Here is a 22,502-nt window from a genome sequence, read left to right on the forward strand (position 1 = left end):
TAATGGGCAGTCATTGCATAAGTGTAAAACACCTTTCCCTTGTTGTTTTGAAGGGGATAATCAGCCCGCCAGTCCATCAACAAGACTCCAGAAGGCTCTGTCGTCAAAAAGTGCCTTTCAAGCACTATACCTGGTAAGAGAAAATAACTAAGTTGTTAGTTAGATTTTAGTACCAATTCAGATTTACCATTTACCATGGCAACTTCAGTGTATGCATGAAGTTCATCAAGGTAAATTACGGTCTGGTTCAAACAATCCAGTCTAACTTTGTGCTGCACTAGTATCACAGAGGTCAGTGGTTCGAATCCCGTACAGGCCTGAAATTTTTTCCAGGTCTGATTTTCACTATTGCTCAAATAGTGCTTTACTGCGAAGGATCGTGCACATATACCTAACTTTGTTTATTTGGTACCCTTGGGAACAGAGAAAGTGTTCGTTTAAGAGAACACTCTACCACGAGATAGTGTTTTCCACGTAGTTTTCCATTCAGTACATAATTTCAACTCGCAGCCGGTGAGAATTGAAAATTTTTTACATGAAAATGCCTTCAAGCGCGCGACGGTTTTGAGTTTTTGCATCTGATTGGCTTGAAAATGGTGCGATACTTTTAGACCAATCATTGAGTGAGGTACAGTAAAAGCAATGCAAATCAAACAACCTCTGGCACTTGATTGACAACCGCACCCTGCTCAACCCTCAACAGGATTTGACAGAGCAAGCAATTGAAATCTTCAAGAACATCGGAAGAGCACGGGCTGCTAAGGTTCTTGGTGTGGACCTGGCTCAGTTTTACTCGTAAGTTCAGTATTCTAGTTATTTCAATGTGATAAGTCTGTTTGTTTAAACCGGCGAAAAATGAACATTTTTTTTTTTTTACCCTGGTATACTCCTGAACGTCATATCTATTCAGATGACCTTGCGTAATTTGCGTTCTGTTTTAGGGTGTTTGTTTTTCTCAAATTTGTAAAACTTCATGAATCTATGGGGAATTTACTGATTTTTATCTCTCAGTGGCTAGAGACAAGGTTTATTACCTGTAAAAAATACCATTCGCTTAAGCTTGAATTGCCTACCTCGTTCCCAGAGCCTTTTCCCTTTTCCCGCCCCACCCCCAACTAAGGGAAAAGGCCTTGGGAACGAGGTTGGCTTGAATTGCTGACATCAGTGCTCTGGACCTCTGCGTCGAGAGATCTGTGTTCTAGACCTGGCTTGGTCATTTTGTTGTGTTATTGGGAAAAACACGTGACCCTCATGGTGCCTTCCCCTACCCGTAAGTATAAATGGGCACCGGCGAACTGTGAGGGAAACCTGACAAAATGAATGAGGGGGATTTGGGGGAAACCTGCAATGGACGAGCATTCCTCTCCTCCAAGGAGAAGTCGCTTCATGTTACAGAAACCGTGAAAAGCTGTGATAGAATAGGCCAGTAATCTAGAGTGTAGAGTTAACATCTTTTTAAAGGACTAACTGTTGGTTATGCCCATGTTTGTGTTGATTTTTTTTAGTTCCTGTGGAGAGTCTCACCGGGCAGAGCCTCTGCTTGCTGACGCGTATAAGATGTACAAACACGAGAGGTGGATTCTGCTTGCAACACAGTGTTTGGTCAAACTGGCTCACTGTCAAAAACAGCTTAAACACCTCGACAAGTATCCTTTAGTACTCTAATCAGAACTGGAATGTTTCGATTTCCAAAGCGAGGATTATGATTCCCAAATGGCGCAAGATCAGTCTGAAATTATTATTATTTGAAGTAATTTTCCAGCAGGTTTGAAAGCTTTCCTTAACCCCCCGAGATATGCTGCCTCCTGTTCGATTTTGGCCTGTGAACAGAGTTTATCATCTAAGAGGAGGTCCCACTACACTCAGGAGTTGTTGCAGGTCATGCGAGAAACAATGGATTCAGGTATTCACAGCTCTGGAATAATCGGGTGGATGGAGTAATTCGCGAAAATTATGCAAACCCTCGACTGTTTCTCTGATTTGTAATGTTGTGTCGAATTCTCAGCTCTCTTCAGCCCCCTTTACGATTTTAAGCAAAAATTTAAATTTGGAATTCTCTGTATTTAAATCTCTTAGAACATAGCTTAGAACATAGCCTCGTACCACTCCCTTCCTACCCCTTCAGGGACTTCCTCCATGCGAAGATTGCAGCCATCCTGTCAGATCTTACGAGACGTGGCATACAAAACCAAAATCACCCGGAACTCGAACAAAACGCAGTGTTTGGCGTGTCAGAAAGTTAAGCGGGGTCGTTGTCAGACTCAAAAGGTTATGCAAAACATTTAAAATATATATATATATATACATATATATTGTGGGAGGAAAAAGACAAGTAAACTACAAGTTCATCCCTACAAGCCTGTTTCGTGGTCGCCCACTCATCAGGGGATTTAATTCTCATTAAATCCCCTGATGAGTGGGCGACCACGAAACAGGCTTGTAGGGATGAACTTGTAGTTTACTTGTCTTTTTCCTCCCACAATATATACTTCGCTCTACTTCTATGTATTGAGCACTGTTCTACGAAAATCAAGTCACACTTTATATATACATATATATATATACATATATATATATATATATATATATATATATATATATATATATATATATATATATAACTTTCTGACACGCCAAACACTGCGTTTTGTTCGAGTTCCGGGTGATTTTGGTTTTGTATGCCACGTCTCGTAAGATCTGACAGGATGGCTGCAATCTTCGCATGGAGGAAGTCCCTGAAGGGGTAGGAAGGGAGTGGTACGAGGCTATGTTCTAAGCTATGTTCTAAGAGATTTATATATATATATATATATATATATATATAAGTTAAAAGGCCTCGAGCCAACAGTGACGCCGCGCCAGATGGATCCAAAAGGATTCACAGTCCAAACCTCGATAAATGGTAGGAGAAGTAGTGTGGCACACGAGGACGGACAACTTCGAGCGAAGGAAGACATCTTCCTTCGCTCGAAGTTGTCCGTCCTCGTGTGCCACACTACTATATATATATATATTTAGATATATGTAGTACCAAGACCAAAGATATCTGGTGAATCTTGCCTCGCACCGTACTCATTTACCTTCACTTTCGTATTCTTCATGTGATGTTCTAGCACAAGCCATTGTTGTACGAGCTGAACCATTGCTGCGAGTGGAAGATGTGGAAATTGACTTGATGAAGGGTATCGGTAGTGTAGGGGAATGCATTCATGTCAAACTCAAGCTGTTCAGCGCCCTGGAGGAGGTAATTTTTACTTCAATATTTTTGGTGACAAAGCGTGTTCTGTAATTGCTCTTCATTGTAATATGCTTGGACTGGTTTTTTTTTTTTTTTTTTTAACCTCTTATTAAACCTCAAATAGTGACTGGCATCTAATCTAATTTTACAGTATCACCCCTGAATCACACACAAGGTCATGAGTATTCAGGAAATGATCACCAAGTAAAGAAGCTCTTGATTTTTATACAAATTCTCCCTGTCAAGATCAAAGGAGGTATAGAGAGAACAGTATGGAGAATATGCAAACCAATGTTATGGTGTATAGTGTCAAATGAGCAACGCATTGACATATTGAGGCCATATTAGTGTTAGCGAATTACCACAAAATATCGTAATAGCTGGAAACAATCGTTAGGATGGCCGGTGGTGGCGAGGATTTAAACGGTTTGCAGATAATTAACTTAAAATTTGAGGCAAAATTAGTCAAGAGGAACATTTTTTGACACAGCTGCTTTTTTGTCCTAAATTGTCACAATTTCCTGTTTTCTCTCCAAGGAGGTTACTTGTGGACGGATCAGCTTCAGCATTCAGACAAATGATCTGAAGCGGGTGGGGAGCATTCGTTCTAGTAAGAGAAACCGAGCTATGTCTCCGCCAGTAGTTGTGGAGAATGGGCTGTCTTCAGCTGCGCTTTCTGAGGAAGACTTGTCAGATAAACCTGTTACAGAGGACCAAGCAACCGGTACGACTTAGCGTTACTTTGGTTTTTGTTATGATACAGCGTATAGCAACTCGTGTTTTCACAAGTCATCAAACTTTGAAATAACTGCTAAAGGATTTTTATTGTATTCTATTCGCGTTTTTGCGTGAGGTTATGCAAGTATCGTGTAACGGTAGATACTTGTTATTCTCTCATTGATATTATTTCGCTTCATTCGCTAACAGTTGTCATATGTTTCGTTACGATTAAGTAGTTTTTCGTTTTCATGATCTATACATGTTATATTAGCGTCCGAGTTTCTTCTTTTCTAAGAATTTCATTGACATGGATACGCCAGAGATATAAAATTCGTTTTATTTCACTTAGTCATTTGGTTACATCATCTAGTTAGATACTTGTTTTAATTTTTTTAATATTAAATTACACCTTCATATTCATTTATTTCGTTAAATGAATATCATTGCATTCGATATCGTGTCGCAGAATTGTAGCATTTACCCGCATCACACAATGACTCCGTGTGGCGCAGTATATTAGAATGATATTAAGATTTTACGGAAAGGAGAATTAAACTAAATCTACGTATAACTACCAGAAGAGAGGTGGAGATAATTTTGAAGCTAATGCCATTTGTTTCCCAGGCTAGATACGTCAAAGTTTGTAGGCTATGTAAAATCCAACTTTCATATTGGCGCCTGGCAATTTAGTAAAATCTTCAACATCCTTAACCTCCAGCCCCCCCCCCCCCCCCCCAGAGTGACGCATCTAATTTCTTCCCACGGTATCATTGTGGAATCAACTACATGCTTGATTCCACACTGATAATGTGTCGTAAGAATAGCGGACGAAATGATCATCAAGACGCCAACCAAAGAAGCTCATGATTCATGAGCAGACTCTCTTTTTCAGTACAATTGTAAAGAGAACAGTATAACGAATATACATACTAATGATTACTGTGTGATGGATGTCCTCCCCTGATGTGGGATGGGTGGGATATTGGGCGCACTTAATTTGGAGCCTCGCTCTGTTGTGCGACCCTCACCATACTCTGGTGAAAGTGATTAAATAATGTTAGGGTGTAAAAAGTTAATTTTTGTCGTTTCTTTTGATATGCTCTTCCCATTTCAGACGGAGAAGCGTCCTCTGAAGGTGTTAGAGTAGAACAATCTCGCCCGCTGCCCTCTAAGCCGCCCTTATTACCAGAGGTGAAGAGTGTAGAAGAGTTGAATGTGTTAACAGATGGAGATGACTCAGACTGCTGTCTACAATGCTTCAATGTTCCCTTGAGATACGGAGTCAATGAGTACAACCTCACCGCACAGGTTGGCATTCCTAGACATAATTTGAATCCGGATGCGGTTGTTCAAAGTGCGGGTGACTCTATCCAAAGGATGAATCACTATCCAGCGGAAAAGAGGTCTTAAAACGTACTGTGCTACCCACCGGAGAGAGATTTATCCATAGGATAGCGTATTCCGTTCTTCGAACAACCGGGGCTGATGTTCAGGATGTAGCTCTTGCACTCTCTAGAGAAACGTAAATGACCCCCGCAGCACGTGGTGATAGTTCTAATCTGACGTAACTTATGTGAATGGTCGAGCACCACGAGTATCTGGGGGGGGGGGGGAAGGGGAACGAAGGGGAAGGTTGCCAGTGATGGCAGTGATGGACTTGCTTCCCACTCTCAAGGGTAGCAATACCCAACACCCGTCTGGAAGTGGAAATCTGCCGATCAGATTATTTATCGGCTGATAGACAGAGAACTCAGTATCCCCTCCACCTCCCACCTTAGGAGGGGCGGCTAGATACCATGGAATGACACTGGAAGGGGGGGGGGAAGAATATGTCCATATGTCTAGAGTGACTTGCATTCAGCAAGTTAAAGATACAGTAAGGAAGATGGTAAGGCGTGAGCTCAATTTATTATTCTGACCACTTTCCAATCTTCTCTGCAGCTGTCCGAACCAGGCAACTATTGCCTTAGGCAGCTGTGTGTGGAGATTGGTCGTCTGGACTTTGTTTGGCCTCAGTTGTCTCTATCACGACAGTCAAGAGGATTTGCTATCGTGTGCGATCCTCCACAAATAAATTGGACTCACGAAAAAGGTTTGTTAATCTCGTTATTTTATTAGGGGGTTTTCGTCAATTGACCAATCAGGTTGAGCCTTGTAATTATATCGTTTGGACAATTGGCTGGTTATGTAAGCTTGCCTTTCTGGAATATCCAGGTTGCTTAGCGTCCTCCGAGAACAACTACATGCTCAGCTGATTGGAAGAGACGAGTGAACATCTTTTTCTTTAACAATGTAGAATTGCTCATATTACTCCCTCGTAAATGGTATTATAAATCATTTCGCTGGTTTTTTTTCCTGGACTTTTTTCTGTAGGGCAATTATTCGGTATTTAAGTCTTGGAGTCTTGTGATATACTCCTTTTTCTTTGAGTGGTTAATCTAATTTTGTTTCTCGCGGTGTCCATGTCTTGTGTGTTGTGTGTATGTAGATACATATGGTGTATCCTCATCATCATCATCATCATCATCATCATCATCATCATCATAAACTTTATTTCATCTCGAATTTTAGAGTAGCTTGTTGGAGCTAATATCTTCGAGAAAACATAAAATGGAGATTATCCATATATATTCATACATATATCTGTACAAGGTCTAAAATACTAACTATACTAAAATATACTAAAATACACAGTATTTAGAAATATAATTATGTAACATATCAGTAGAAATTAACAGAAAAGTGAAGATAAGCGGGAGCGACTATATCTGTGTATCTCTGTGGATTGGCTCTTCTCAAAAGGTTACGCAAAATAGCGGAGGAACCTTTTTTTTAACCAGTTACCTTTTACCAACATTTATTCCTTAGACCTTCATCTCTTATCTGGCCTGCTACAGCAAGTTACTCTCAGTGTATCAGTCGAGTCTGGGTCCATTGCTGACGGATCAGTGCTGGAAATCTCCTCTAAAAACCATGGTCTTACCTTCGAACCTGTACAGTCCGGACAAGCAATTGTAAATTGCTTCATGGGTAAAGAAGAGAGCAAAACAGCCCCCTACAGTATAGAAGTCAACATGATCCCCGAGGGCGATGATGTCACTGGCATCTCTTTTGCCATGGTTACCCTTCCAGCGTTAGGACCTTACGCTAAAATCGATTTTAACCTGAAGCTTCGTGCAAGTTTGGAGAAGCAGAGTATACAAGAGGAAATCACAGAACATAAGGTTTGGACTGCACTTGAGTGAGACTAGCATGAATTCTTAGTTTGATGAGCAAAGTTCAAAAAGAAAATTAGAATATGTTTATGTTTTCTTTCCAGCTTGTGTTCAGTTGTAAGTGGCTGTCTCCAGTGGTCACCGCGGAGCTGTCATGCTCGTTTCACCGTCCGTTTTCCGTTCGTCACGCGCTTCTCTCGTCTGAAAAGAGGTGAGTAGCAACGACACATGTGATCTAAAGCCTTTTAAGCTGAGCCCGAGCGGAAAACTCGGTGTTTTTGAGCAATTTCTATTGTCAATTGAGTGTCGAAAGTACTCCGAGATAGCCTTTTGCTTTACTTGGCTTTGTGACCTCCCGGTTAGCTCAATTTGTTAGAGCGCCGGACTGTGTTGTGCGGGAGGTCGAGGGTTCGAGCCCCGGCCGGACCAATACTCATGGTCTTAAAATAAGTGAGGAGAATTTGCTACCTTTCTAAAATCAAGAAATGGATAGATATTCTAGTCTTCTCGGATAAGGACGAATAAACTGTGGGCCCCGTCTCCTGCAGGGTTAGGGGTAGGAGACGTTAAAGTGAGATACAATGAAATATATGAAGTTCATATATTTTGTACTGCGGTATTAGATACCGCAGTTGGCTTGTTAGCTCAATTGGTAGAGCGCTGCACTAGTATCGCAGAGGTCAGTGGTTCGAATCCCGTACAGGCCTGATTTTTTTTCAGGTCTGATTTTCGCTATTGCTTAAATAGCGCTATCTACTGCGAGGATCGTGCATCATATGTAGACGTTAAAGTCCCACGCACGAGATTACTGTGTGGTGGATGTCCTCCCCTGGGTGGGATGGGTGGGAATTGGCCCTGAAAAGCCCCTATGGGGAGTGGTCAATTAACCTATGTATGTATGTATGCATGTATGTATGTATGTATGTATGTATGTATGTATGTATGTATGTATGTATGTATGAATGTATGAATGTATGAATGTATGAATGTATGAATGTATGAATGTATGAATGTATGTATGTATGTATGTATGTGTGTATGTGTGTATGTGATTGGTCTGGAAAACTATGGCGCCATGCTCTCAACCAATCAGATGCAAAGTCTAAACGAATCACCACTAGGTCGCCCGCTTTTTCCCGCGCTTTGGGTTGTTTGCTTATTTTTACTTGGAGTTCTCATTGGCTCTTTTAAGTCTTTTCCTCTCTTCTGATTGGCCATTGCGATTACTTTGGTTTTGGATTTACCACTTTCTGTGGAAAAGCGCTTGAACGCAGGCACATTCCTGTAGAAGACTTCATTGTATACACACATGGAATTAAATCGAAAAAAGGACTACTGGAACTTTTGATTATTTTTCAGCCGATTTGTTCAAGTGGTAGTAAGTGGAATCAATCCCATTGATCTTGTCATCTCGGCTCCTCAGCTGGTCATCACCAACTGCTCTTCAGTGAAGGTCACACCTATGCACAGCTCTGTGGAATATGTGAGTGTTTCATTATTTCTAATTATTCTCAGAATTTTCCTTTCCTGTTTCTTGATCTGTATCTTTGATTTGATACTTTTTAGATAATCGTCAATAATCAAGAGGTATCCTTCCTCTGGAAAGTCGATAGTAAGAAAGGTAACTTTTTTTTTTTTTCAATTTTAAACAAGAAGCTATAGGGAGCTTATATTCTGGCCGTAATTGCGTTTCAGAGGGAACAAATTGCTTTACGCCAATTAAAACGGCCACATAGCGCCTATTGTGCTTTTTCCTGCACAGGAAAAACCAAACAGAATTTCTGATTGTGGCCCCTTTACGGCTAGAATAATAGTCCTATAAGATGTGTAAGCAAGTGTGTTGTGTACAGTGTTAGTTATGACGGCTAAACTTAGTGATTCCACGGGAGGAAATGTTAACCTTAATGTTAACCTTTCCGTAAGGTCAATACAACGATTTTTTGCCGTAAGTTTCTACAATTCTCTTCAATGTTATAATCGCCTGTTTTTCTATGCTTTTAGTCGGTTTGAAGGGGAACATTTTGTATTACATTTATGCTTTTGTTATCTCACGAATTCTTGTTAGACAAGGAAGTTCGATTTCCCTTTTATAGTCGCGATGAACGGATGCAAAATTTGTTGGGCTTGGTAAACATATCATATTAGCGTTTATTATTTCAGTCTTCTGAAGAAAAATTACGGAAATGCACGCTATGTTTTGTTTATTTCGACAGGTTCAGTGTCGGAGCTCGAGTGCGAGTTTAAAACGTCGTTTTCACCAAAGGAGACTACGGTAGGATTGTAAATTAGTCAGGGATAGCGTTAAATCAATGGAGATATTGCCACAAACGTTTTCGTTCACTGACCTAATCGTGTAATATTTTTTTTGTTTGGGTCATGGGGTGACCTGCTGGTTGGAAGCGCGATGGAGTCTGAGGCGAGAGCGAGGAGCGATTGGATAGAGAGGGCTTGAGTCTCGTGGGAGTCATGAAGAATTGATACAAAGAAGAGGATTCCCTACAACTAGCATCCCGTTCGGCAGGGGTAGAATACTTCCACGCGCTTCATGCTATAGAATGAAGGATATGTGCGGGTATTGAGGGTCACTAGGTTGGCAAGACTTATTATAATGAAAATACAAAGTGATTTTAGTGGTCACAGCTGCCTATTAAACCTTCAGCGCTTATAACTAATGTTATTAAAACCCCTGCCTTAAGCTATACTCACTCTCATTTTTGGCTCTGTCTCAAAATTTGTCGTGACCGCTTCCATGCCTTCTCAACCTTGGGAATGCATTCTTTGTTCATTCCTTACTCTTTATTTTCGGCGCTTTGTCTCCGAATTTATCTTTATCGTTTCTGCTTATTTTCTGTAGGACAGCATTCTTTTCTCAACGGAGAAGAGGACTTATCTCTACGACTTCAGCGTGGTTAATACTCAGGTAAATACTGGGGTTTTTGTGACTCTGTCAAGACTGAGTGTATGCGAAAGTTAAAACTACACCAACCAAATGTAATTCAAACTGACAATTGATTTTTGTGAAATAAAATGACTTAGGTGTATTTTGAAAAATTAATTTAAAGGAAATTGTGTCAAAAAGAACAAATTATGTACAAAGTTTTTGAACCGACAAAGAATAATGCAACTTGAGGAATTCATGAACCGCAATAACTTTTCTGATGTCCCAGCCCTAAGTATCCCCTTTTCCTTCCAGACATTATACACCATAAGTTCGAGAGTAGAGCCTGCGGAGGATTCCGGGAAACTTTATGCAGGTTCGACTTGCAAGTGGCACGTCACTTTTACAAGGTTATTAGACGAAGGTACTCCAGATACTTCACAACTCATGTACGATGTCGACTCCGATACAAACACGTGGGCCGTAAACGGACGCAAAAACGGTGTTCTGTCCTTACCGACGGGTGTCATGGCAACGAGTGACGTTGTTCTTAGTGTGATACCGCAGACGGGGGGGAACTTAGCAATGCCGGGAATAAAGTTAATGAAGTATGTCGAAAAGGAAGCGACATCGCCGCAAGGGAAGAATATCGAGGGCGCAGGTGTGAACGCGTCCGAGTCGCTTTCAAATCAGCAGTCCCCTCTTATTTTTCCGTTTTCCTGCGGTCAGGTGTATAATAAGACAGCGGCAGTTCGCGTTTGCGTTTTGCCGAGCAATAATCCTGATCTTGCATGGATATGAGGCGACCGTGAATACAAAACAAATGTTTAGTAGAGTTTGGAACTGATTTAACAGTCAAAAACTATAAACGGTCCTTCCGGGAGTTTAACGAATCATTAATATTTTTCAAAATCATTATTATTGTTGTTATTATAATTTATTCTCTCTGGCAACCCTTGGGGATGTTTCTTCCTCCTAATCTCATTAAAAAAAAAAAAAAAAAAAAAAAAAAATGAGTGTGAAACGTTTCCCTACAATTTGTAAAGTTGTATCTGGTCGTCAAATTATTTCATGTGGTTTTCCGGGCCAGGGGTTTAAAACCAGGTAATGCTAATTGTTCGCCCGTATTCAGTTATTGTTCCCTGTGATTGGTAAATTGTTTTATAAATTATGAAAATAAAAACAAACGTTTCTCAGATGAATTAAAGGATTGAACAAATAATGTCTCGAACAAATCATGTCTCGAACAAATCATGTCTCGAACAAATAATGTCTCGAATCACGCCATATGACAAAATTACATCGAGATGATTCCTGAAATGATGTCTATCAACTACTACTCCTTTGAAAGTTTGAAAACAAAATAAGGAGATCCCTCATTTGAACGTTGCTGCTCGAGGCTCGATTTCCGTTGTTTGCTCGAGTCAGGTCTTCGATCTTCCCGACCTCGCTTTCCTGTACAGAGGCTGATAATCGAACCTAAAGGAAGTTATTCGACCGAAATTGCTACGAAAAAAAAGAGCTCTTTCACTTCACGCATCGCACCATTGGGCTTATCTTTAACATAAATGAGAAGATCTAAGATCTGAGTTCGATGTCATTTTCTCACATTCTCTCGGTCAAAACACGTCACAAGCCATCGGAAGGTGTTTTCTCAACTTCGTTCCCAATGGGCGACGCCGGTCGCTACAAATGGGGTTTAATTTTCTTTGCCACCCAAGATCTTGAAGTAGTTTTATTAACGACTGCATGCTCAAACACCAATTACAAAATGAAAAATCTCAAATCACACTGTATGTAGTAAGAAAACCTCTTTCACGTTATGGTAGTTGAAATTTCAAAGCTGCTCAAATTTTCACATGATGTTTCCCGGTTCCCTTGACTCTCGATTGCCGCAATCTAACACCTGTGGATATTGGACATAAACAACAGCAGTCTGAGATTTTTATTGAACTGTGGCATTTTTTAAAGCACTAACTTAAAAATTTTGCTAAGGAAAAACTTATGTAGACTACGTTAGCACTCCTGGAGGTGGGAGGCATTATCGGTCACCCTTAGACGTCTAACCTTAAGATCCCACCTTTGAGAGGCAACCTGCACTGAAATTATTTTTATTTTTAAACCAGCAGGTGTTTTATTTCATCAGGAGAACTGGGTTGAATTTTTGTATAAAATGGCGGGTCACTATACTTCTCCAGCTGGAGACTGCAGTGGCTTGCACATCTACAATAACTCCTCATGTCTACCTAATAAGAATTGCAAGCCCTCAGAAATACATAATTTCGTTGATTGTGTACAATTCTGTCATGGGAAGTAGTCTAAAATATGTTCATGAGGTTATTGTTCAAATCTAGAAAGAGGCAAAGGTTCTCGCTAACTATTCTTAATTACGAGTCAATGTTACTGGTGGGGTCCAAACGCCGCCATTTTGTGTATGTGCGCTAATCACGCGTGCGCAGTGACAGTGCGTAATGCAATGCAACGTAATGATAAGAACAAGAGCTACAGACTTCAGTTCTTACTTGTAGTTACCTTATTCGTGCTGTTTTCCGAAGACCCTCCTCCTGGGGTGGACAGGCTTGAACTCTCCGATGTCATCCTCTACGGCTGAAAAGAGTTTATTGATAATGATGTTAGAAATTGATGAAGAGAGTGAGGGGACATAGGTTTGGTTTCTAAACCCTGCCAGCCACGCGAGCATGCGCAATGGCATCCGTCGCACTCCTAAGTATGATTACGCTAGCCTTGATTGAAATAGCTTAATTGTAGTAGAGGCCTCCGTGTGAAGGCAGGAAATGTAAAGAATCCTAGACCGTAGGTGTCTGAAATGGCTGGAAATGGTAACAACTGGTTTTACGCAGCTACATGTAGTTCCTCGTAATTTACGTCAAAAAAGCAACACAGACTCATTCAATAAGGTCCACACAATGGGTTAACTGCTTTAAATTCTCATCTAGATAGAATGATCCACAGGTAACAGCCAATTGGAGCGAATCAGTCATTATGAAAATTATGTTGCTACTTAACAGGGTACTACGGAGCGCTATTTCACAGCCAATTTCTTTGCATAGCAAGGATATTTGAAAAACAAAGACATACTTTAAATGTACATCTTAATGAATACCGGGAATTTTCTCCCCGCGTGGTCTTTGCGATGTTAAGACTAGTCTAAAATTTTCAATTCTGTGCTGACCCTCTCCTTTCGAAACCGTCAGTGTTTCTTTTTGGGTTCTTACATATATTTGGATGTTGGGTGAGCACTTAGGGTAGTGTCACCTAAAAGTGACTCCATTCTTAGCATGACCTTGTTTTAAGCGCGTTTGTTAGCCGGCGCAACAAATTGGATCTTTGAACTCACTTGAACTGAGTTGAGGACCCTAAACAGCTACACACGGTTTACTCACTGCATATTTCAGCCAGAATGTCTTCGAACAGATCTGACAGTTTGTCGAAGTTGCTTGCATTGTAAACGTTTTTTCCTGCGATTTCTTCCAGTTGTCCTTCGAAATCTTCATATTCACCAATTCCAATGGCGGCAATGTGGACATTTTTTTCCTCCAAAGGGAAGAAAAAATATGGGCTGTTAGGGTACCCTGGGTCTCACCGAAGAATGTGAATCCCCAGGGATAGTTTAGATTACCGAGTTATTATCTACCTTTATTATATGGCTGTGTCTCACAAGGACTGGGAACTACCGAATTCACGAATTCGATTGGCTGAAATCAATATTGAAAGCGGTCTAGATTTTCCCATCTAGACCGGCATCTAGACCTGTCCAGAAAAAAAAAGGTACAAAGAATATAAAAAATTGGCATATAAGACACAGGCATATAATAAACATCTTATTAACCGAGGTCGGTCTGTATGGGAGAATCTTGACCTCGGTCGCTGGTACAGACCTCACTGCGTTTGGTCTGTACTGGCGACCTCGGTCAAGATTCTTCCATACAGACCTCCCGCTCGGTTAATAAGAACTAAGTCATCTCATTTCTCATAATCTTGGAATAAACGGTACATTCTTTATTTTGGGTGCGGCGGTTAGTCTAGAAGATAGGACACAAGTGATTTTCACAAATATTTTAAAGACTCTTTGGTTCACTCTGTCTTGCTTAAATTAAACCAGATATTCTTGTCATTTCGATTTCTCTCAAGTAATGTCGGTTCGTGGTTTCGCTCATCTCGATGACTTAAACAAAAAATATGAATTCGTCAACAGGTGGATACTACTATTTTGGCCCACTTGACTTTGTGTTCAAATGGTCATATTTGATTCTTCTGAATCATGCACATGATATCCGCATGCCGTGAAAGAATTGAAAAGGGCGCTACAGATCATCAGAAAGGGACAAATTGTAATATATATATCTTATTAACCAAGCGCGAGGGCCGTACTGGGAGAATATCGGCCCGAGGTCTTTACAGTACGGACCGAGCGCAGCGAGGTCCGTACAAAAAAGACCGAGGGCCGATATTCTTCCAGTACGGTCCCGAGCAAGCTTGGTTAATAAGAGATTTATTATACGACTGAAGTTCAAAGGGACACAAGTGCGGTATCATTCGGGACCATTCGGGACAGTGCCCGGTCCAATACTGAGAGAATATTGATCGGTAATAGAGCATTTTTATTGGTTGATTTTAGTTATTGGCCCTCTGACTGCCCGAGTCGTGTAATAAAGTAGAATTCTAACCTGTAGAAGAGGGATGATTGAAGAGAAGGGTTTTGAATTGGAATTTGACCTTCCGTCCGTCAGGAGGATCAGAGCATTTGGAAAATTCGGTCTGTCCCCTCCCTCCTCCGTAAAAAGCTTTTGTGCGGCAGTGTTCAGAGCTTTGTCTATGAAAGTATGGTCACCAAGGACGACGGATATCCCAGTGATGAAGTCGTGTACGGCTTTGTTGCTGTACAGCTTTTCGTTTGCAAAGGTGCTGAGGACCTTCGGTTTCCTGTTAAATGTAATCACGCCAGTGTGTGTTTTCTCTGGACCGATGTCTAACCCATGAACGAGTTCAAGGAGGAAGCCTTTGAGCAGCAAGAAGTTCGGCACCCCTATACTCTTAGTCTTGTCTATCACAAATGCCACGTCCATCCCTTTAGAGTTCTCACAAGGATCCGGTGCTGCGAGAAATTATCAGAATTATGAGGAGCTAGCTGTAGCCTACATGATTGCCCCAGTCTTTTCCTGGAATTCTAACGGGAATCGTGTGGCGATTCGCCAGTTATTGATTTTAATTTGCAGGTTTTCAAATGACTGCAACTTGGCTCACGGCTCTCAAGGTTCTTCGTTTCTATTCCGTCGCATGTGAAGTAACCAAATGTTCTTCTTATTTAAGTATGGCATACACTTGTAACATATTTGAAGTATCCATTATCTTTCAGTAGTAATGCATTAATGATATTTCTCAAAAATGTTAGAAAATTATCGAATCGTAAAAAGTACAAACAAGCAAACAAAACAAACAAACAAACGAACAAACAGATAATGGTTAAAAAGATTGGACGTTATATCGATCAAAAATACAGCCCAGAGCTTAAATGGAAAAGAATATCCTGCAAAATGTTTTTAAAACGGTTCTTTGCGATGCGAAGTCTCTTTGGAATAATCGAGATACTGGCCACCAGTAACTTCCATAAATTTATCTTGGCTAAATTTTTAAGAAAATATCACGAAGGAAAAAATATCCCCGTGGACCATGTACGGTCATGCATACTCACGACAGATCAAATTTCCAATGACATGGGTTGCTTCGTCGAGATTTTTATAGTCGTCCACGAAAAACAAATGTGAGCCTCCAATATAGTCAAGGACTTGATGATACTTTGGTTTTCTGGCGTCTGGGCCGATACCGACGACGACAATACGTACACCTCTCATCTTAAAAGCAAAATGAAGAGAACTATTGCTGTGAATAAAGTTATTAATTTGGGAAAGTAAAGAAACCTAAGGCCTGATGATTAAGACTGAAAAAAGAAGTTAGCAATTAACCGCTCTTTCGATTGCTTCATTGCCAGAACAACCCACGTTTTTCTCCAGCTTTAGAATCAGAGGAATGAGACGTTGAGTGAGTGTAAAGGAATTCTGCAAGTATCAAAACTAAACTTAATAACGGGGTTAAAGTTAGCTCGGGTGTTTAGGGACCAGGTATCTAATAAGCGAACAGCCCTCTAGCTAATTTTGTTTTAGGCTGCCTTTTCTTTTTCTTTACCTTTAGTGCCACAATATCCAGATAAAAGTCCTCGGTGTCAGGATGTGATCTACCATCGGTGTAGAGAACCACTGCGTTCCGAGCATCCGGCCTCATCCCACTCTCCTCTGTAAACATTTCCTCTTTTGCAAGCACGAGTGCTTTGTCCAGTCGAGTTGGTTGGGCGAGGTTATTGATGCTATCTGATATTAGTTTCAGTAAGGCGTCTTCACTGTGATATTGCTCGTCGTTGAATTTATTGTGAAGCGTAGCCTCACTGGAGAATGTCTCTAAAGACACGTGGGTTCTATCACTTCCGATTTCAAATTCTTGGACAAGGTGTTTAAGCGCTTCTGTCAGTATTGGTATGTTTTCGTCTCTGATACTTTTCGTCGTATCAACTATCAAACCAAGATCCATTTTACATTTGTGTACATCTAAAAACAAGAAGAGACAACAAAAAGAGAGAAACTTGTAAAAACCATCATAAAAAAGTATTCAGCTCTTTAAAGATTCCGTTTTGCGAGGGAATTAATGAAATAAAAAGGCTTCTTTTTGCGCAGGAATAGTATGGATAAGGCTTCTTTAAAACGTAACTGATGTTATGATTTTACTTGGTTTACCTTTTTACACCTTAACATCAGTATCCGCATTCTCCAAACTCCTCTTTATACTTTTCTTTGGTACTGACAAGGAGAATTTGTTCAAAAATCAGAGCTTCTTAGGTTGGCGATCATATACTTTATTCTCATGATCTTAATGTATTAATGTAGTTGTAATTTGTCTAGAATTTAGAATCTCTTGCTCTGTAAATCTTTTATTATTTTATAATATACATCTTAAACACTGCCCGCCTCAGTCGACTAGCCTTTACAAACTGTGTGTAGTGCATATTTTTTGTAATATTGTAATGATAATAATAATAAAACTTGTAATAATAATAATAATAATAATAATAATAATAATAAAACTTTGTTCAAAGAAAAAAAAAAATGATTCAGCAGTAAGGTCACTCTTACGGTTTTACGGGGTGAAACAATTTGACCATGTGCCTCACCAAGTGTCAAATAGGCCGAACAGATATGAGATCCGCTGCTAACAATTTCCATGTGTGTTCCTTGGCAGCGTTTTGCGGGATTTAATTGGTTTGATTTATCTAGAAATCTCAAGTCCACCCATCAACCAATTACACGTTCGCCAAATACCAATGGCAACTTGGTCACTGGCGTTTTCAACTTCGTTCCCAGGGCCTTTCCCTTAGCTGGGAAACTAAGGAAAAAGGCCCTGGGAACGAGGTTGCGCATTTTCACGCGCTTAAGGCAAATTTTAGTGTTTGGGTTTTCACAGGCTCCCCGCGAAGTCTTTCTTTGTGCTAATAATGGCGGCAACCATGGTCGGTTTGGGCTCAAAAGACTCTCCTGGTTTTCATCAACAACACGGACGTAACCAAGGGTTGCATAAGAGAAAGAAACACATTCCGAATGTGTACCGGGAAATAATTAACTTACAATTTCTTATCGAAGTGTAGGCAAATAATGGTGGATATTTACCTAGCCGCGAAGCGAAGTAGCACATTGGAAGTAAAAGTTAGCGATTACTTGAATCCTATGGAAAATTCAGTTTTTCAGTTCTCTGTTTCTTATTTTCATTCAGCTAAACCGGTTTTATCTAAAAAAATTTCTGTGCGAATGGGGTATTAGAGTTACGATGGAGTACTGAAAGACTTTTTGTGGGTAAGATGTATTCTATGTTTCATGATCACCTACCATGGTCAGCGGATGTCAAGGAAATTGCGAGAAAAATTACAACAAAACTCAAAACAGTCATCTTGGTTCACCTGTAAAACACAAGGAAAAATCCTTTGATTACACCCCGGGTTAGGAACTTGTGTAAGAAATTAAGAATACGTATCGTTGAAGAACTCATACATGACATAAAAACCAACTACACCCAGAAAGTGTTCGCTGTCACTAACGAAGCTACATGACGTACATGGACACCAAACCGCCCGGTTTACACACATACACACACACAAAAAAAACGATTACTGTCCTAAAATGGCAGAAATTTGCTGATACAGTATAATATTCTCCGACTGCTTCTACGACTTTGTTCTCTTTTGTGACATTGTTAACAGCTTCAAAAGCAGCAAGGGGGAAATGAAATGTCTTTATTACGGACAATACGTCTGAATATTGGAATGCTCTGCCCATTCAGATGAGGCAACCTGGGACTACACTAGACACATTCAAAAGGAGCCTCAAGACCCTTCTTTTTAGACAAGCTTTTTATCGTTTTTTGTAACTTTTCATTTATTTTCAAAATTGTAAAGCGCCATAGAGCTTTTAGGATATGGCGCTCTAAAAATCTATATTATTATTATTATTATTATTAATATGCTAATATGCAATCACTATATGACCGCCTATATCGCAAAAGTAATAATAGGACCCTTGCAAAATGGTGTCTGGCGGATGATCACTTTCGATCACTAAAATTAAAAACATTTGTTGCTTCTTTCTGTGACTCAATAAGAACTACAAAAAATTCTCGAACGTCCTTAGTAAACGTCACAATACGAGTGTAATTGGATAGTACGTGTCATGGCTCGTTCATTTCTCATATTTTGCTTATTTGGTAGCAGTAATTCGTGCCGTTCAATTCTGTCTGTAACTTCCTAATTAACAAATTGTTCGATCGATGTTATTTATCACTCGTAAGATTACAGACCCAATTGAACTCCACTCCGTCGTAGCACGATGACGTTTTCATAACTTCTTAGTTAGAGATACGAACATGATTGAATGTCTTAATTCAGGACACAGGACAATCCGCCATATCTGAACGTGTTAACCATGCATTTACTTTGCTGCATAAGTAATAGTACGACTTAATGGCTTTAATTTAAAGTAAATTAGGCCAATTGTTTAAATACAGACAATACGTTTACTATCTGCGGTAATACTTTTGTCCCTAAAGGACTCTACAGTGAATCAGTAAAGTAATCCAGACAGGAAATTTGCATACATGAGCTACTTGGCTTCATCTGTTTTCTTTGAAGGAGTGAAGATGTTTTCACGAATCAGAACCACTTCACTTGCATTTGCCAGGGCGCACTTGTTCGAAGTAAAAATGACGTATATTTTTGTTTGTTTCTTAAATGTAATACTTAATACCAGATTTGCTTTACAAAGTAAATATTTTTATCCAGTACACGCCTAGAATAGCATTTGCTTTGTAATCCAAGAAAGTCACTTTTCGGAATAACTTCTCTTGGCGTAAAACTTGTCCAATTAAATGAAATTATTTGGAGACCCACGTCACCTTTCATAAACAGCCAGGCGAAAACTCTAGGCGGGATATTTTCACAGCTGATTTTTTTAGGGTACTTAAGCAATTACTCAATTTACCGATAAGAGCTAAAACGTTCTAGTTCAGTTAGTAGGAATATTGTCCACTACAAACCCTACATTTTTTTCTGTTTTGCCGGATCGTTACTGGGAATGTATGAAAATTATGTAAAAAGTTCGGCACTTGTAAAGAGTGAATTAGGAATATTGTTCACAACAAATACTAAACATGACTTTTGTAGTCCGGTATGATCTAGGCGTAAAATTTGTTGAATGAAAGAAATTGTTTGGCGACTTACGTCACGTTTCATATACGACCAGGTGAACGCTTTAGGCGAGACATTTTTAACTGGTGATTTCTTTTGGGCAGACAAGAAATACTCATCTCACCAATAAAAGCTGAAACATACTACCTCAGTGAATAAGAAATATTGTTCACAACAAATCCTGAACACGTAGTGACTTACCAGGCAACCAGACAAACAGGGTTTAATTGTTCAATCACGAACTGGGCATACCGACTCTTTTAACTCTTTTTCTTAGGAGTAACCAGCATCTACATTCTCCCCACGGTATCCCCACTGAATCCAGCATCTAAATTCTCCCCACGTTATCCCCCCTGAATCAATCATTAAGATCACGAGAATAAAGGAAATGATCATTAACTAAGGAAGCTCTTTATTGTTTAGCAAATTCTCCTTGTTGGCACCTTAGGAAATGTGTATAGAACAGTATGGAGATTATGCATGCTGGTGTTAGAATGTAAAGAGTTGGTGCCAGTAAATTTCCCTAATCTGTTTTTTCTCGCTTCAACCAATCACCTTTTTAAATCATGTTTATTATGTACTAATCCTAAGTCTTTTGTTTATTATGATGTCCTTCATATCATCGCAAGATTGATGTTCAAGCACCCAGGAATCTTTCGCTGATAACGCACATACAACCCCTTCGCACATCATTACAATAACAACAAATTATATACAATCCTTTTTTTTCCCCTGATATGTTCTGTAAAGTACTTCGTGCCTAAAACGTGATACTAATCTTGGCTAAATCCCTCACAACGGTCATTGTCCAATTCTTCATTTTTGTTTTGTTTTACCGGATCTTAACGGGGATTGTATGGGATTGTATGAAAATTACAAGTCCGGGACTGGTAAAGAGTCATCCGATCGAGTTAGCCAACCAAACCAAGAGACAAATGACATTAAATCACTGAATAGATACTGAGCAGAAAACACAACTGATATCGTCATTCCGAAAAATTTATACCTTATAAATGGTAGACGCTTCATTGATGCTACTGTCACACAGTATTGTTATGTCAAGCTAAGAAAAACAACAGAACGAACTTGTTATTACATCTAAAGAAGTACCGTGAATTCAAACATTGAAGAATCTCCTTACGGCTACCACTGTAGGCGGGTGAAAACGGAGACTCGAAGTGCATACAAATGATTTTGTCGGAACTTTCCCAGATAAACTTGTTATGTAAAACATAACATTCTGGTCTTTGGGACTTCTAAGTCTTTTTTTCTTTTCAGGATTTTCCCGGAAAAGAAGAAAAAGACAAACAAATAAACATGGCGCAACAGCTGAATTCTAATGCGACTACATCCTAATTAATGAGTATACGATTCTTTCTGCACTTAGTTATAAACAAATTTCAGCCAAAAAAGGTCTCTTACGCTTTAAATACGCACACAGCTTTTGTATTCTTCCCTTCTGTTAACAGGCACAATTGTTATCAAGCAAGAATTTTCTAAAATTTCCTTTAATTGAGCTTATTGAACCGTTCAGAATAAAAATGGAAATAAAATACCCATCGGACGCTATATTCATAACGTAAAAGCTAGTTACTATTTTTCATTATTTTTGATTTAGCACGGTTAACACCTTTTGGTTTAAGTAGAATGTACTTGCAAACGACTGGTACTTTTCATCCTCCAGTCCGAGTTAATAGTTAGGAATTTGTTCGAGAAAGCACGTAACTTGGAGGTTTAAGGAAAAGTGGCTGGTACCTTGAGTCCCGGTCCTGTCTCCTTCAACTTTTCTGTGTATCTTATTGTTATTTGACAGCCTTAAAACACTTTTTTCTCTGTAAAGCTACACTTAAGGGTTATTCTAATTTCGTCGTCGGGTTCCTTGCAAATTTTAAATGCACTATGAGAAACTTTCGTTGATTAAATATATATACAACCTTGAGCGCCACAAAACGATAACAACAAATCAAAGCAGGTTTTTGAGAATCAATTGTTTTTTTCTGTTCTCTAAAGTACGTTCATGCCTAGAACGTCGATTTAAATCTTTGCTAATCACTTAGAATGGCAAACATCCAAATTTCTTCTTTTCGGGACGCTTCACTGAACCTTTAAGGAAAATACTCCTTTTGTGTATATCTACACAATTTAAAGTTGAGCGATGTAGATTACGCTAGTTTCGACCCGAAACGTAACTATCATTTCTTCTGCAGCTGCAATTCGGCTGGATTAGTGAATTTTTTACTTCTTAAGCCTGTGTTTAACCCTAAAACTGCCACAAAAACGCGTCGAAACGATCAATATTTCCCTGAAGTTGCGTTGCAATGCCTTTTGGCATAGAATAGATATTTTCCGTGATGAGTACCAACCTCTTAGTGGCTTCAATAATTCTTAAATACTATGCCGTTAAAAAGATATGAATATTATTGACGAGAAAGAGGTATCTATCAACTTCAAGGGTTATCGTCGTAAACACCGGCCTTTGATAGGCATTACAAAACATATTTTTTATGTTATATTTTTCGCTCCGACGAAGGGCTAACGCTCGAAACGTCAGCTTTTGTAATCGTTACGGTGGCCAATTTACCACTTCAACTTTGTTGATATATCCAAATTATATTTTTTATGGCTTGGACAGCGCTGTATTACGAGATATCA

General features: G+C 39.6%; 2 protein-coding genes across 5 annotated transcripts in view; one reads left to right on the plus strand and one right to left on the minus strand.

Annotated features, from left to right (window-relative positions):
* LOC111334998 (trafficking protein particle complex subunit 10) overlaps positions 1-11,273 on the plus strand; it is a 29,536-nt gene extending 18,263 nt beyond the window's left edge. For all 3 annotated transcript variants that reach the window (XM_088731032.1, XM_088731034.1, XM_088731035.1), the window contains 15 exons: positions 54-133; positions 704-795; positions 1,506-1,646; positions 1,794-1,903; positions 3,114-3,244; positions 3,776-3,962; positions 5,073-5,266; positions 5,900-6,050; positions 6,827-7,182; positions 7,278-7,384; positions 8,533-8,656; positions 8,740-8,794; positions 9,387-9,445; positions 10,028-10,093; positions 10,367-11,273. In XM_088731032.1, coding sequence (XP_088587158.1) covers positions 54-133; positions 704-795; positions 1,506-1,646; positions 1,794-1,903; positions 3,114-3,244; positions 3,776-3,962; positions 5,073-5,266; positions 5,900-6,050; positions 6,827-7,182; positions 7,278-7,384; positions 8,533-8,656; positions 8,740-8,794; positions 9,387-9,445; positions 10,028-10,093; positions 10,367-10,852 — 2,339 coding nt within the window. In that variant the 3' untranslated portion in view covers positions 10,853-11,273. The remainder of the gene's footprint in view (positions 1-53; positions 134-703; positions 796-1,505; positions 1,647-1,793; positions 1,904-3,113; positions 3,245-3,775; positions 3,963-5,072; positions 5,267-5,899; positions 6,051-6,826; positions 7,183-7,277; positions 7,385-8,532; positions 8,657-8,739; positions 8,795-9,386; positions 9,446-10,027; positions 10,094-10,366) is intronic.
* A 498-nt stretch (positions 11,274-11,771) lies between these two features.
* On the minus strand, positions 11,772-20,151 carry LOC148725657 (collagen alpha-6(VI) chain-like). 2 transcript variants are annotated; one of them, XM_088731041.1, is made up of 8 exons: positions 20,052-20,151; positions 18,001-18,071; positions 16,256-16,671; positions 15,765-15,924; positions 14,740-15,167; positions 13,456-13,606; positions 12,584-12,652; positions 11,772-11,957 (listed from the first exon to the last, which is right to left on the minus strand). In XM_088731041.1, the coding sequence occupies exons 2-7, from the start codon at positions 18,059-18,061 to the stop codon at positions 12,585-12,587; spliced, it is 1,284 nt and encodes a 427-aa protein (XP_088587167.1). In that variant the 5' UTR covers positions 18,062-18,071; positions 20,052-20,151; the 3' UTR covers positions 11,772-11,957; position 12,584. The 2 variants fall into 2 exon arrangements, with proteins under 2 accessions (XP_088587167.1, XP_088587166.1); XM_088731040.1 differs by having other exon boundaries at positions 12,584-12,658; positions 20,052-20,143.
* Positions 20,152-22,502: the final 2,351 nt, after the last annotated feature.

Source organism: Stylophora pistillata, chromosome 8, assembly GCF_964205215.1.
Source record: "Stylophora pistillata chromosome 8, jaStyPist1.2, whole genome shotgun sequence".
NCBI classification, from domain to species: domain Eukaryota; kingdom Metazoa; phylum Cnidaria; class Anthozoa; order Scleractinia; family Pocilloporidae; genus Stylophora; species Stylophora pistillata.

What these genes read in the sequence shown, in the direction of transcription:
- LOC148725657 (XM_088731040.1), bottom strand. Translation starts at nt 18,061, where the DNA reads ATGACTGTTTTGAGTTTTGTTGTAATTTTTCTCGCAATTTCCTTGACA. An exon ending in CAATCATCCCTCTTCTACAG is followed by an intron (nt 13,607 to 14,739) that starts GTTAGAATTCTA and finishes TTCCCTTTGGAG; the next exon opens with GAAAAAAATGTCCACATTGC. An exon ending in CATTCTGGCTGAAATATGCA is followed by an intron (nt 12,659 to 13,455) that starts GTGAGTAAACCG and finishes AACTCTTTTCAG; the next exon opens with CCGTAGAGGATGACATCGGA.